Here is a 12,809-nt window from a genome sequence, read left to right as displayed (position 1 = left end):
GATTCATCTTTGTTAGATCATGTTTTGAATGTGTCTTGTGTCTGTTATTCTCAGGTTAAGTTTGGAAACACAACTTTTAAAACCGACGTCTTTCCAAAATCTCTCAATCCACAATGGAACTCTGAGTGGTTCAAATTTGAGGTAATATGTCCTTAAGCTGTCAAAAACAGCAGAGGTAGTTGTTGATATTTTGTTTTTTGAATGCATCGGCCAATATAACAAATGTCTAGCCTCTTCTTCAGTCTTGACATTTGTCTTGTTTCCTTCTTCTTCACATGCTGTGTAGGTTGATGATGAGGACTTGCAGGATGAGCCATTGCAGGTCACAGTGTTGGACCACGACACTTATAGTGCTAATGATGCCATAGGGAAAGTTTACATTGACATTGATCCCCTACTGTGCAATGAGGCTGCATCTGTCATCTCTGGCTGGTTTCCAATCTATGATACCATCCATGGTATGAGAATAAACTAATATTGTGTATTGCAACCCCCCCCCCCCCCCCCCCCCCCCCCATATGCTATTTCTTGTTCAATTTTTATTACTTCTGTTTTTAGGTATCAGAGGGGAGATCAATGTCCTTGTCAAAGTGGAGCTATTTAATGACTTAAACCGCTTCAGACAGTCCTCCTGTGGGGTCAAGTTCTTCTGCAGTAAGTCTTTCTTTCTTTTCTTTCAAATGTGTTTGTTTGGTTCATTCTCTTAATAAAACATCCTTTCATTTAAAAAAGGAATTGTCTCTTATTAATTCTAACATCATCCTCTTTCTCCGTGTCTGTGTAATTGTGTGTGGTAGCCACATCTATTCCAAAATGCTATCGAGCAGCAATGGTGCACGGGTTTGTAGAAGAACTTGTTGTGAATGAAGATCCAGAGTACCAGTGGATTGACCGTATTAGAACTCCCCGGGCTTCCAATGAGGCCCGTCAGAGGCTCATCTCTCTCATGTCTGGTGAGAAAACTCCCTGTGATTCACTTTTTTTAATGTTTGTGTGAAGCAGGAGAAATTATGTCCATCAGCATTGCTAAACATGTTAATGTGTCTTTTGGTGTTTCTTATTTTAGGAGAGCTGCAGAGGAAAATTGGGCTTAAGGTGCTGGAAATGGGTGGGAACGCAGTGGTGGGCTACCTGCAGTGTTTTGACCTGGAGGGAGAGTCCGGGCTTGTGGTCCGGGCCATTGGCACAGCCTGCACACTGGACAAACTCAGCTCAAGCGCTCCAAACACCAACACACATACACACCCTAACACAGCCCCTGCTTCCAATGCCTGCAATTCCCCTTCCAAAGATGGAAAGGAGTGAGTATAAAGTAACAATGCCAGCATGGACCCTGCCTTTTTTTTATGAGCAAGTTTCACTGCGTATGTAGTTTGTAAGAATGGGGAAAGATGATCCATGTGTGCATGAGAGGGAGAGCGTGTGAGCCTACTGTATGTTGTGCCTGTGTTAGGTATGGCTTGCAGTTACCACTGTGTGTGTCTCAGTATCTCTGATTCCTCTATGTAGTTCCTGTGTCAGTTGTCACGTGTATTATTGCATCATGAAAATAACAGTACACAACATATCCTGAGACACACACATGTACAGTACACACACAGCCACCCTCATACCTCCACCTCTTTGTCTACTCTTTCAAACTGCTCTTGCATGGCTTACTGTTCTGCTTCTGCATGTCCTAGCGCAGTCTGTTTTAGCTTCTAGCTAACATTTATACCACTCTGCCTCTAACAGTGTGCTACATGACCTTAGCCTGGCTATTGAGTGATAAGCTTGTGGTCTCATCCAGCGTAACTACAGCTGAGAGCATGTGTGCCTCTTATCTGCAGTTCTGCAGTATATTTGAATGTTGGTGTGTGAGAGTATGTGTATCAGGGATGTAAACACAGTCTGGTAAAGACTTTGATTCCCTACATGTTTATGTAGTTATGATGCTCAAAGAAGGTGTCCATGACATTGTGCTTCCAATGTTTATACAAAAAAAAACCATATTCTTCACATTTCAATTTACATGCAATTATTCATTACAACAGTTATATACTAAAATCAAACTTGTCTTTTGTTTAGACAAAAGCAGCACTCTTTTTTTGCTTTCTTTTTTTTTTTTACTGCTTCAGACTTCCATCTCCCCTCTTGATAAAAAAAAAACTTACAAAGAACTGTACAATTCAGACTGATTACAACTTGGCCACAAAATTGAACCAGGGAGCACAAAGAACAACCCAACATACATTAACCCTCCTGTTATGTTTTTTTAACTTTTTAAAGTTAAAAAATCTAAAAAAAATATGTTTAAAGTATCTTTCACTATGAAACTTCATCTGTTTGGTATAATTAGCATGAACAACATAACAGGAAAATGACTCATTTCACACATTTGCAACCCCCCATCTATTACATACTGTTTGTGGGTCAATTTGACGCAGCAGTCAAAGTTGAGGCTAAAAGGGGTCAGATGTGTGAAATACTAAATGTTCCTTTGCAACCTTGTTCATAAAAAAAAAAATTGTTATCCTAATTGACCCATGATCTGTGTAAATAAAAGAACACCATTGCACTAAATACTGAAATAACAGGAGGGTTAAAAAGTTGTATAGAAAAATAGCTTCTTGATAAAACATCTAACAAAAATGTGGACTGGTGCTAGTATAAACAGTCTAAAAACTGCAGCTACAAACTTCTGTACAGTAAACTCTGGTTTTGAATTATTAACATGGCTATTATTTACAGACACATATTGTTAACAGCAGAAACATAGTAAATAATTACATAAGATTGAGAAACTGAAAGGTCTATTTAAATTAAAAACTAGTTACATATATATATAGCTTTAACTTTCCCACTTCCTTGAACCAATTTTTGTACTATTCTTATAACAGCTGTAAGTATCTAATGAAACACAGTAGACTAGTAAACTTGCCCTTTATATTTTTTCATCTTCAATTAGTCATTGTTTCAGTTTAAAATTGAACGTTAAGTATATAACCTGTACTGTCTCTTTTCTTAACTTTTTTTTCCCCCAACTTTATTTGTAGAAAATTTGCAACATTTTAGTATATATATATATATTGTGTGTATATATATTGTGTGATGTACAACATAAGGTACCAAAATATAGAATAGACATCAGTTGTCACATCTGAATGTCAACACCCTTCCCCACCCACCACCCATTACAAGGGCATTCAACAATTACAAAAAATAACAATAATAATACATACATACATAAATAACAAAATAAGATAATAATGATAATAGATAAGTGGAAGAAAATAGTATTACGGTTCTTTTCTAAACTTTTTGCATTATTTTAGCACTTTTAGTCATCTTAAGATAATTTCTTTGTGTACGTGAAATTCAAACAAATGAAGAAGAATATACAAAAAATAAGAAATAAGTGTTAAACAACCAGCACAATGTGCCACACCCGTAACTGAAGCTCAAATGTCAGGCGAAGTAAAACAAAGACAAACTGCAGATTCTCACTGAAGAACTAAAGCCATGAAATATTTATGATTTCATTCAACAGTTGATCTGTTTTAAAAATGTTTTCTAACCCCTATGTGGAAATTGTTTCAAGTGTAATTAGGATTTTTTTTTTCATCTTGACACATCGAGGCTCAAATCCCAACAATGCCTTCTACAATTATTTACCCCCTTTAACTTTCCCACATCACATCAGCTAATTATACACATTTCATTTGGGTTCTATGTTCCTGAATGACAAAATATTAAATGAGAATCTTAGAAGTACACCATATAACACTCATGCTCTCTCGTTAGCCTATGCATCTGACTCATATCTGCCCTTTGGACTGCTCTTGTTTGATAATGTAACTGTGAAAAGCCAAGTTAAATCTATTGAATGACTCTAAGTCATGAAAAAGTCAGAGACAGGTGAATACTTGTTCAAGGCACTGTACATGCTAGTTCCTTTTCCCTATTTGGGCCTTTTCAGTGTTTGCATCCCTGCTGTGTGAGACTTAGCTCTTTAGCTAGGAGTTGTGCATGAGCTTCCGGCTGCTTTCACATGGCTATGTATGGACAACTAAGGGCAAAAACAGGGAGTAAAAACCTATTTCTTTTCCTTTTTGTCTCCTTTTTCACTCTGTTGCAATGTTGTGGTCTTGGTTCTTGTGTTCGTCTCTTTCTCCCTCCCTGGCTACATTCGGATTGGGACGTTTCTTGCGGCTTGTGTCCAAATCGGTCCTCTTGTCTTCCTCTCTCTCTGCGTTGCTGATTGGCCCAGGTCTCCCCTTGCCCACGGATGCCGCTCCACCCACAACAGCCCCGTACATTCAGCCTGCAGCTCCCAGAGACTGTCTCAGAACTTCTCTGTCTCTGTTCCTACTCTCATCTTACCGGTACGCAGAGGCAGGGAAGAATTGTAGTCACAGAGGAAAAGAGATAAAGTAGAAGAAGTAGATGATGTTTTCTGGAACCAGAAAAGTAAATATGTATTTGTACAGCAAAGATGGAGACATAGGCATCAAAACAAAGGTGGAAGGCAGGTCCTTATATCTTTGGTCAGAGGGAGACTCTCCACCTGTCACGTCTTTTTCAGAAGATGAGGATAGGCAGACGAGCTCCTTTCTGCATCGTTCTGCTTTTTTTTTTTGCTTTTTGAAGTAAAACAAGTGCTTACAGTGTGGCTTGAGACCAAAGGAAGGGCCTGTGAATCTCCTAAAGTCACTTTACTGTTTCTTCACTCTTCTGGGACACATGCTTCAACTCGTCATCCTCTGTTAAGTCTGATCCCTCGTGTTCCGCCATTTTGCTTTCTTTGGTTACGTGTGTTTGAGTTGTGTTTTTTTGTGTTGATGTGATTTTTATTTTTTGCTGTCCATGCTTGCTTTTTTTTGTTTTCTAGCCATCCGTAGCACCTCAAACACACCTCACCCAAAACAAACATTAAAAAAAAAAAACACTTCCCACTTTAATGGCAACACTGACCCACTCCCGTATATGCACACACACAAACACACACGCTCAGAGGGGTGAGGTGGTGACTGACGTGTGTGTGTGTGTGTGTGTGTTTGCCATGTTCTCCTGGCAGGCTGGTATTTGGGGAGGACCTGCTCTCGTCCTCCGGGCCGCCAACCCCTTTCAGAGCCCTCCCCACCTCCTCCTCCTCTCCTCCCCCCTTCTCTCCTTCCAAGCCATGCAGCCGCCAGTCCTCATCATCAGACACAGACCTCAGTTTGACGCCCAAGACGGGTAAGAACACATGTCCCCCTTTCCCATTCCCATTTCTCCCCTCTCCTTCACTTCATTGTGGTGCTACTCAAGTGGTGGTTTTTTTAAATGTTATGACGTTTTCTTTAATTACTGTTAACCTTTTTTTTATGGTTTATTGTCACTTAATTTTACTTTAACCCTTTTGTAAATATTTATTTAGCTGAGTCCCATCCTCCATCGTGTCCTTAGTGATCTGGTGTGTCTTCTTTTTCTCACTTATGAATCAAAGCTTGTTGCACATACATAAACATCTGAATAATGATGGGAAGACAGACCAGATCACTGCATTAGTTTTGTCGTTAATAGAAGCACTGTGTCTCATGAGGGGCTGTTGTTGATCGAAGGTCACCTCTTCATTAGCAGCCATGTTGGTTAATAATTGAGGTAAAGGTAAGTGTAGTTCCACTCAACTTCTCAGGACAACTTTAGGACACATTTTAATGCAGGTTCAGCAGCGTCCAACCCGAAGGGCTTCAGAGATGAAGGACACCAGAAAAACCCCTAAGTCAGCTTCTTTCCTCTAATTCTCTCTATTCTGCTTTTTCTTTTTTGTTTTCCTCATCTTTCATTTATTTGTCACTTATCTGCCTTGTTTTCCTCTTTTCTTTCTTGCTCCTCCATTCCTGATGCTAAATTCTGTAAAAGTTGGCTTTCCCTTTCCATTGCATACCTACTGTCAGTAGACCTATGAATATTATCACACATCTCCTCTTTGTTCTGCAAATAGGTCTGACATTATTTCCACGGAGGATTTTTTTCCCCAGCTGAAGAACCAGTCAACTAATCAGAGCTCTTTTAGTTGTGTACTTTTGTAACTACTAGTGTGAAAAATAAATACAAATCTGGATGGGACAGAAGCAGTTGATTTTAAAACAAATATCATCTTTCAATTTTAAAATCCTCACACCTATCCAAAAAAACAAAACAAAACACATTCAAAGAAAGCATTTAAAATTGATTAAAAGTATTATTTTTAAAACAGGCCAAAGAATGTATATCATTAAATATAAGGCAGTTCAGTGTTTTCCACTTTGCTTCTGCCTCTCCCTTTCTGTCACTTCCTTCTTCTCTGTCTCATTTTTTGTGCTTCTGACCTCTTTCTTTTCTCACTTCATCTTTTTTTTTTCTTTTTTGCACCCTCCTTCTGTCTTCCTTTGCTGAATAGAGATCCCCCACCCAGTGAGACGGAGGCCTGGGATCTTTCTCTGCCCTAGCTCCCCCACCCTCTCCACAGGCACAGATACTTTGCCCCTTCCCGGTTCTGGTTCACTGGGCTGTGGTAAAGGCTCCGCCACTAGAGCCACCACCCCGCCCCCTCCCTCCACCATCCGCTCAGACTCAGCCTTGCTGAGAAAGAGCGTGTCCTTCACAGAGGACCTGCTGCTGGCAGCCTCCGTATAGTAGGACTGCTGTGTGTCATAACGCAAACCTTAAAACAGTGTAGTGTTGGCGCCACTTTTGAAATATTGAGTCAACAGCACCACTTTCTACACCTGGATCGACTTGATCGGTGTTCTTTGGTGCAGTAGCTTAACATGCATGGAGTGATTACACTGAGTTTGCTACATTATTCAGGATTCTGCTACCTTAGCATGTGGTTTGACATGCCAGGATAACCCAAACCTTACGCTAGGTCTAGTTATGATACCTGAATGAAAATGTTAAGAGTAGGCTAACACTTGGCTCATCATAATAACAATGCATTGTAATGATAAATTGACAGCTTTCATGGCTTCTACTCCATTAATCTGTGTGTTGAAAATGATTAAACTGAAGCCGGACTCTCCTTCGTTCAGGAATGGGCAGTGGGGGCAGCGGCGGAAAGGATGCAGGGCCTCTAAAGACCCTGCTCAGACAACAGACGCAGACCGCTCTTGAGCAGAGGGTAGGATGGCACTCAACTGTCAAATGAAATCACACATGTATTAACAGTTAACCTGTACACATATAGATATTCAACTGAAACAAAATAGAGAAAAACATGTTTTGAATCTGTTATTTTATTTCCAGCCACAAGTCAAAGTAGCAGACTAGGATTTACATATTTTACAGCCTTTACTTGGCCCTGCATTTTGCATCATGTGTCAGCCTCAGTAGTCTGTATATTGTCATACAGTAACTCACTCTCACAACCTACCTCTCACACAGCTTGTGTCTTTGTCATAGATCACTAATTAACTCTGGGGAGCAGTTTAATGTGGAGTGGGTTTATGTAAGAGCAAGTAATGTTCCCTTTCTCTGTCCTCTGACCACTTATGCCACTCAGGGAGCGTCCTCCTCTGCGTTATTGTTAAATACCGGGGTACGTCCCATCCAGTGTCTCTCTGTTTCTACACATTTCCCCTAACACTGACCAGCTGATGGCCACCACCAAATCTGAATCAACTCCTAACCCCTCCCCTCCTCTGCTGTTTGTAGATCTCAGAGAGACCGGCTGGGTTGAGCAACATGGCACTGGGTCCTTGTGACCATTTCTGTGTTTGTTTTGCACCCACCCCCTCTCTTAATTGTCTCACAGACACATAATGTGGAGGACTGGAGGCTAGGAGTTGTGTTTCCTTCAGGTGTGAAGGGGCATGCGACTGTGTGTGTTTGCCTTTTGGACACTTGTGTCAATCACCTCCCTTCTTTCTGACTGCTTTTCCCGAGTCCGCTTTGGCAACGTGTGTTGATAACGGGGAATGAGCACGCTCACCTCATTTCATCATTCTTGCCTCTTTGCTCCGATTTAGAGGAGCTGTCTCTCAAATAAGTGACTAACTTCCTTCCTTGGTGTGCTGGACAAGAAGGAAACTAGTGATTTCTTCTCATCACATATGCCTGCATGGCTAGAAATCCCACACCCCTCAGGTTTCTAAATAAAGGTGTTCATCACACACCCTAAAACGAAGACTAAGATGCTTACGGGCAGTTCAAGTTTTTCCAGTTCCTCGTGTCAGGGAGTGCATGGATTTGCATCACATTGTTTCACTTGGGTAAAAGGACCAGCTGTCCTTAAAATCCACAGAGAGAAGCATGTAAAACAATCCTGATCTGTAGTGAGGTGTGTGTTCATGTGTGTGTGTTCTTCACTATTAACTCTAACTCTCAAAGGGATGCATTTATATAGATTTGAAAGGATTGAATCAATCACCAACAGACCTAAGATTAAATTTTTCACATGTATTTTCTCAATCACTTCCAGATCTATTTGAAATGCTCTAGTTTGCACCAACACAGATAGGCTGGAATGTTTTGTATTGTATTGAGGTTGGGTAAATCTTGCATGGGGGGCTGGGGGGTGGAGGGTGGTGGAAACATCACAACCAATCCTTGCTGCATGTTGGCACATTTCTTACGAAGTTAAGACGTTTACTCACATCAATTAAAGATACAGTATACAACAATTGGGGCTAAAAAACAGGTATATTTAATCAGTTATTTTTACAGTATGATCAGATGGACAACTTAACTACAGTTTTACCATATTCTCTCTTGCCGTTGTGTTTTAGATGTTTCTGAAAATTATAAATTGGACACGTTTCGGTCTCCCGAGCCGAAATAAACATTGTACATTTTTCCAACATAGACAAAAGTAAAATTTACAGTAGAAAAATGTGGAACTCCCTGGGTGCCATTTTAAGGAAAAAAAAAGGCCCATGTGATAATCTGTGTGCAGTTTGCAAATCAGTGTGCACAGTTTAATATTCGTGTTAACGGATTTGTAATTCATGCACTCGCATTTCAAACGCTCGTCATTTACGAACTGTAAAAGGGGATTTCTAATCTGTGTGCATAGATTGCAGCCGTGCAGACAGTGCGCACGGCTTGCAAATTTGGGCACACAGGTTTCCGACTTGTTCCCATGGATTGTAATTGGTGGGCACAAAATACGAATCCGTTCCCTAGGATGACGAATGTGTATGGACAGTTTAGAATCTGCAAACCATGTTCACAGATTTGCACATGGCTCTCTTTTTGTGTTGCCCAGGCACCTAGGGGCCTCCATACAAACACTCTGATATAATAGCAGATGAATAGATAAAAAGTCTCCGTCATGCAAAGGTCCTCTGTATGTGATTCCTTTCACTTTGTCCGGAAGTGACTGAACTGTTGTTTTCCTGCAGGAGTTCCCCTTCTTTACCTTGACGTCTTTCCCACCTGGTTTCCTGGTTCACGTTGGTGGAGTGGTCAGTGCCCGCTCTGTCAAACTGCTCGATCGTATTCACAACCCTGGTGAGTTCAGCGTGCACAAACATTCATAGTCCTACTGTCTGTTAAACGATGTGAGTGAGTTCCTCCACTGATAGGCAGTGTTGTGTGAGTGTTTTGGTTTTGTTGCAAGTGGCTGTTAGTTAATGCTGCCCTTTCTCCTCTTGTGTTCATTGAACATTTCTGCTGTGTGTGTGTGTGTGTGTGTGTGTGTGTGGTCCTAGTCCCGATCTGTATGATTGTTTAGAGAAAACATGTTGAAATACTTCAGTAATGTAAGAGTCCTAAAGTAGGTGAAAGCTGTTCCTGGTCACACTTTAGCTCTGAAGCACTTTGATGTCAGTAAAGTTAGGACGGTGTTAAAAAGTTTCATGGATAGGGGCAACTTTCACCTCGGGTTTGATTGACAGGCTTGTGTTCTGTTAAGTCTGTGCGGGTCATGTGATGGTTGTGAGTGTGGTGTGTGTGTGTGTGTGTGTGTGTGTGTGTGTGTGTGTGTGTGTGGTGTGTGTGTGTGTGTGTGTGTGTGTGTGTGTGTGTGTGTGTGTGTGTGTGTGTGTGTGTGTGTGTGTCTGTGTGTCTGTGTGTGTGTGTCTGTGTGTGTGTTCATATGCTCTGGTCACTGTGTTGTTGTGTGCTGTGGTGCTGCCCCCTAGAGGTGAGGCTGCAATAGTGGTGCATGGCTCCAGTCTGTTGCCTGCTGCTTTTGTTGTGTGTGTTGTCGTTCGCAGGAGTCGACACTGTGGTGCATTACTGTGGTATTGTCTAAATGCTCTCTCCCGAGTTTGCAAAGAGGCTATCATTCCTGCATTAGAATCCTTATGTTTTAGTAAACTTTCTAGATTTTTAAATACATTGGTGTCAGCAACAATCATAACTAGAGGCATTGTAATTTGGGGTTTATCATCTGTCTGTACGTACATCAATTTTTTGTGAGCGCTATATGATTTAGTGCAAATGTTTGTTGGATTGGAAGATTACTAAAGATTAACTGAAAATGAATTGGTGCTCAAAGGTCTATTAACCCTCCTGTTATGTTGCGGTTCAAATTGACCCTTTTTAAAGTTCATAAATCAAAAAAATAAAAAATTAAGTATTATTTCGCATTTGTAATGTCACGGTGGATGAAAGGCTAATGGTATTCAGAGGTTCCTTCCATCTTAGGTAATATATGCCTTCCAAACCAGCTAAATACAGCGTAAAAATCTGGGCAGCATGTGACAGAAGATGTGTCTCTTGTTAATTTATCAACATCACTACATAAAAAAAAAAGAATTCAAAATGTAAAATAAAATAAACAAACTTCTATGTCATGTAAAACTATTGTATTTATATTTAGGGCTTTTCAATGTACATTAAAAAAGTTTTAACATTAATTTCATAGAAAAATGAGTGAGTTATCCTCATTGAACCATGATCTGTGAGAATTAAAGACACCATTGCAATAAATATTGATTTAAATGGTTAGTAATGGAGTTAATAAAGAGATTTAAAAAATGTTTATTTGGATTTTTTGGGGTTCGGACACTTTTGGATTAATTAAATATGCCCCCGGGTCAAGTTGACCCGAAGAACCTTATTGTTGTCCCTAAGAAAGGAACATAACAGGAGGGTTAAAGAAAACGTTTTTTGGATGAAACTCGAATGTTCACGCTGATTGAGAAACATTGATCACAAAATATATTCTTAATATTTGAAATTAAACAAATTGAACCTTTATTGTGGTTGAGTGAGAACGTCATCTGTAGAACACACTATTTGATCTAATTGTAACTTTTGAATGGTTGGCAAACATACAGCTGTAAGGCAGTCAGACATGCTTATTAGGCCTGTATGTGCCTGTTAAAGATGTTAGCCTATGTGAGTCCAGTTTTGCAGCCTCAATCATCTTGCCCCTCACCCACTTTGATGGTATTTGCCACTCCAAGTCCAGGATGTCAGGGAATTTAGGGATAGGGTTCTCTGATGGATGTTGGCTGGGTTAGGGCAGGCTGGGTTCTTTTAGACAGGAGACAGGCGAACCCAAATAAGCAACAGAAAACTGACTTTACTTTCAAACTCTAAAGCTCCTGCAGTTATTAAAGCTACAGTTTCCCCGTCTAAACTAGAGTGGACAGCGCAGGTTTCTCTGAGTCTATCGCAGTGAAGGTTAGACGTCTGGATCATTCTGTTCACTCTTGCTTGAAGAAACATTAAAGGTGCATGTGGAGTTTTCACAGTGAGTCTGTTTGTTTATATTTTTCACTCTGAGCAGGTGGTGGATGCAATACATACTCCATTGTTTTAGGCAGTTCCACCACCTTGGCCGTGGGTGGCAGTGATGGCAACAATTCAAAATTTGAGGAAGCCAAAATTTTACAAACCGTACAGTTGTTGTTTACAGAAAACTCCACATCCCACCTTCTTAAGTTAGAGATAGAACAACAGTTCGACTGCTACTGCATGCTTTTTTTTTTCATTACAAAGCCTCAACTCTCCTTCAGTCTTTTTCAGATTTCGGCAAGTAGCTTTTATTCATCTCTACTCTCCTCCCTTCCTTGTCTGTCCTCTTTTTGTAGATTGTTCCGTAGGCTTGATTATAGTTTGTCTTTGCATAGTAACTGTGAAGTGCAGCCTGTCTTTGCATAGTAAATGTGGGGTGCTGCTGTTGTGCTGTGCTTGTTTGTTTGTTAGACTGTCTCTTCTTTTCTTTTTCTCTCTTTCTGTACTAACGGTGTGTTCTGGCCCAGCCTTGGGTAACACGCGCTCATACAAACTGCTAGACTGGATAGTGTCACTGCAGGTATTTCCCCCTTTTTCTGCTCTCACCCAAAGGAGTGGTGGCAGCTCAGTGAAACTTTAAACACTGGCATTAAACAGACATAGACGAGCTGACCTAACATCCACTAACTGATCAGCAGAGAATAGATAGAGGATCTCTAAAATGTATGAATCAGTGAGCTGCCACCTCACCTCTATAATCCTTGTGAGTGTGTGCTGAGCTGAGTTGAGCATGCGCTACGTCTCCACCCCAACCCATCCTGCCTGGCCTGGCTCCCTTGCCTCCCCCCACACCCAGCTCATTCTGCTGCACAGAAGAACAGCAGCTTTTCCCTAATGTTGTCCCTGCGCTGTTCTAACGCTTCCTGAATCAGCAGTCAAGGTCAAACCTATCTAGACCAGAGGAGGTTTAGGAGGTTTATTCTGTGATAAAGAGCCACTGATCGGGCATGTGCATCCCTGACTCACTGGGCCGTATTCATACTGAGAGGAGAGAGAAGAAGGAGAGAGAGAGAGAGAGAAGGAGGGATGGATGGATGTTTGGAAAGTAGGTTGATTGGATGGTGGCAGTTGAGGGAAATTTCAAACATTGATTGAGATGTATGACGGGGATGGAAGGA

The 12,809-nt window shown here is 40.9% G+C and overlaps 1 protein-coding gene across 1 annotated transcript in view; it reads left to right on the top strand.

The window, feature by feature from the left end:
* The window catches only part of c2cd5 (C2 calcium dependent domain containing 5), a 29,601-nt gene that overhangs the window by 1,812 nt on the left and 14,980 nt on the right, over positions 1–12,809 (top strand). The window contains 8 exon segments of the mRNA XM_034685486.1: positions 55–141; positions 287–458; positions 559–654; positions 798–953; positions 1,067–1,301; positions 5,057–5,217; positions 7,035–7,123; positions 9,345–9,453. Of these exon segments, the coding sequence (XP_034541377.1) occupies positions 55–141; positions 287–458; positions 559–654; positions 798–953; positions 1,067–1,301; positions 5,057–5,217; positions 7,035–7,123; positions 9,345–9,453 (1,105 nt within the window).

The sequence above is a fragment of the Notolabrus celidotus genome, chromosome 6 (genome assembly GCF_009762535.1).
Source record: "Notolabrus celidotus isolate fNotCel1 chromosome 6, fNotCel1.pri, whole genome shotgun sequence".
Lineage (NCBI taxonomy): Eukaryota > Metazoa > Chordata > Actinopteri > Labriformes > Labridae > Notolabrus > Notolabrus celidotus.
This window is presented reverse-complemented; position numbering and strand designations above follow the sequence as displayed.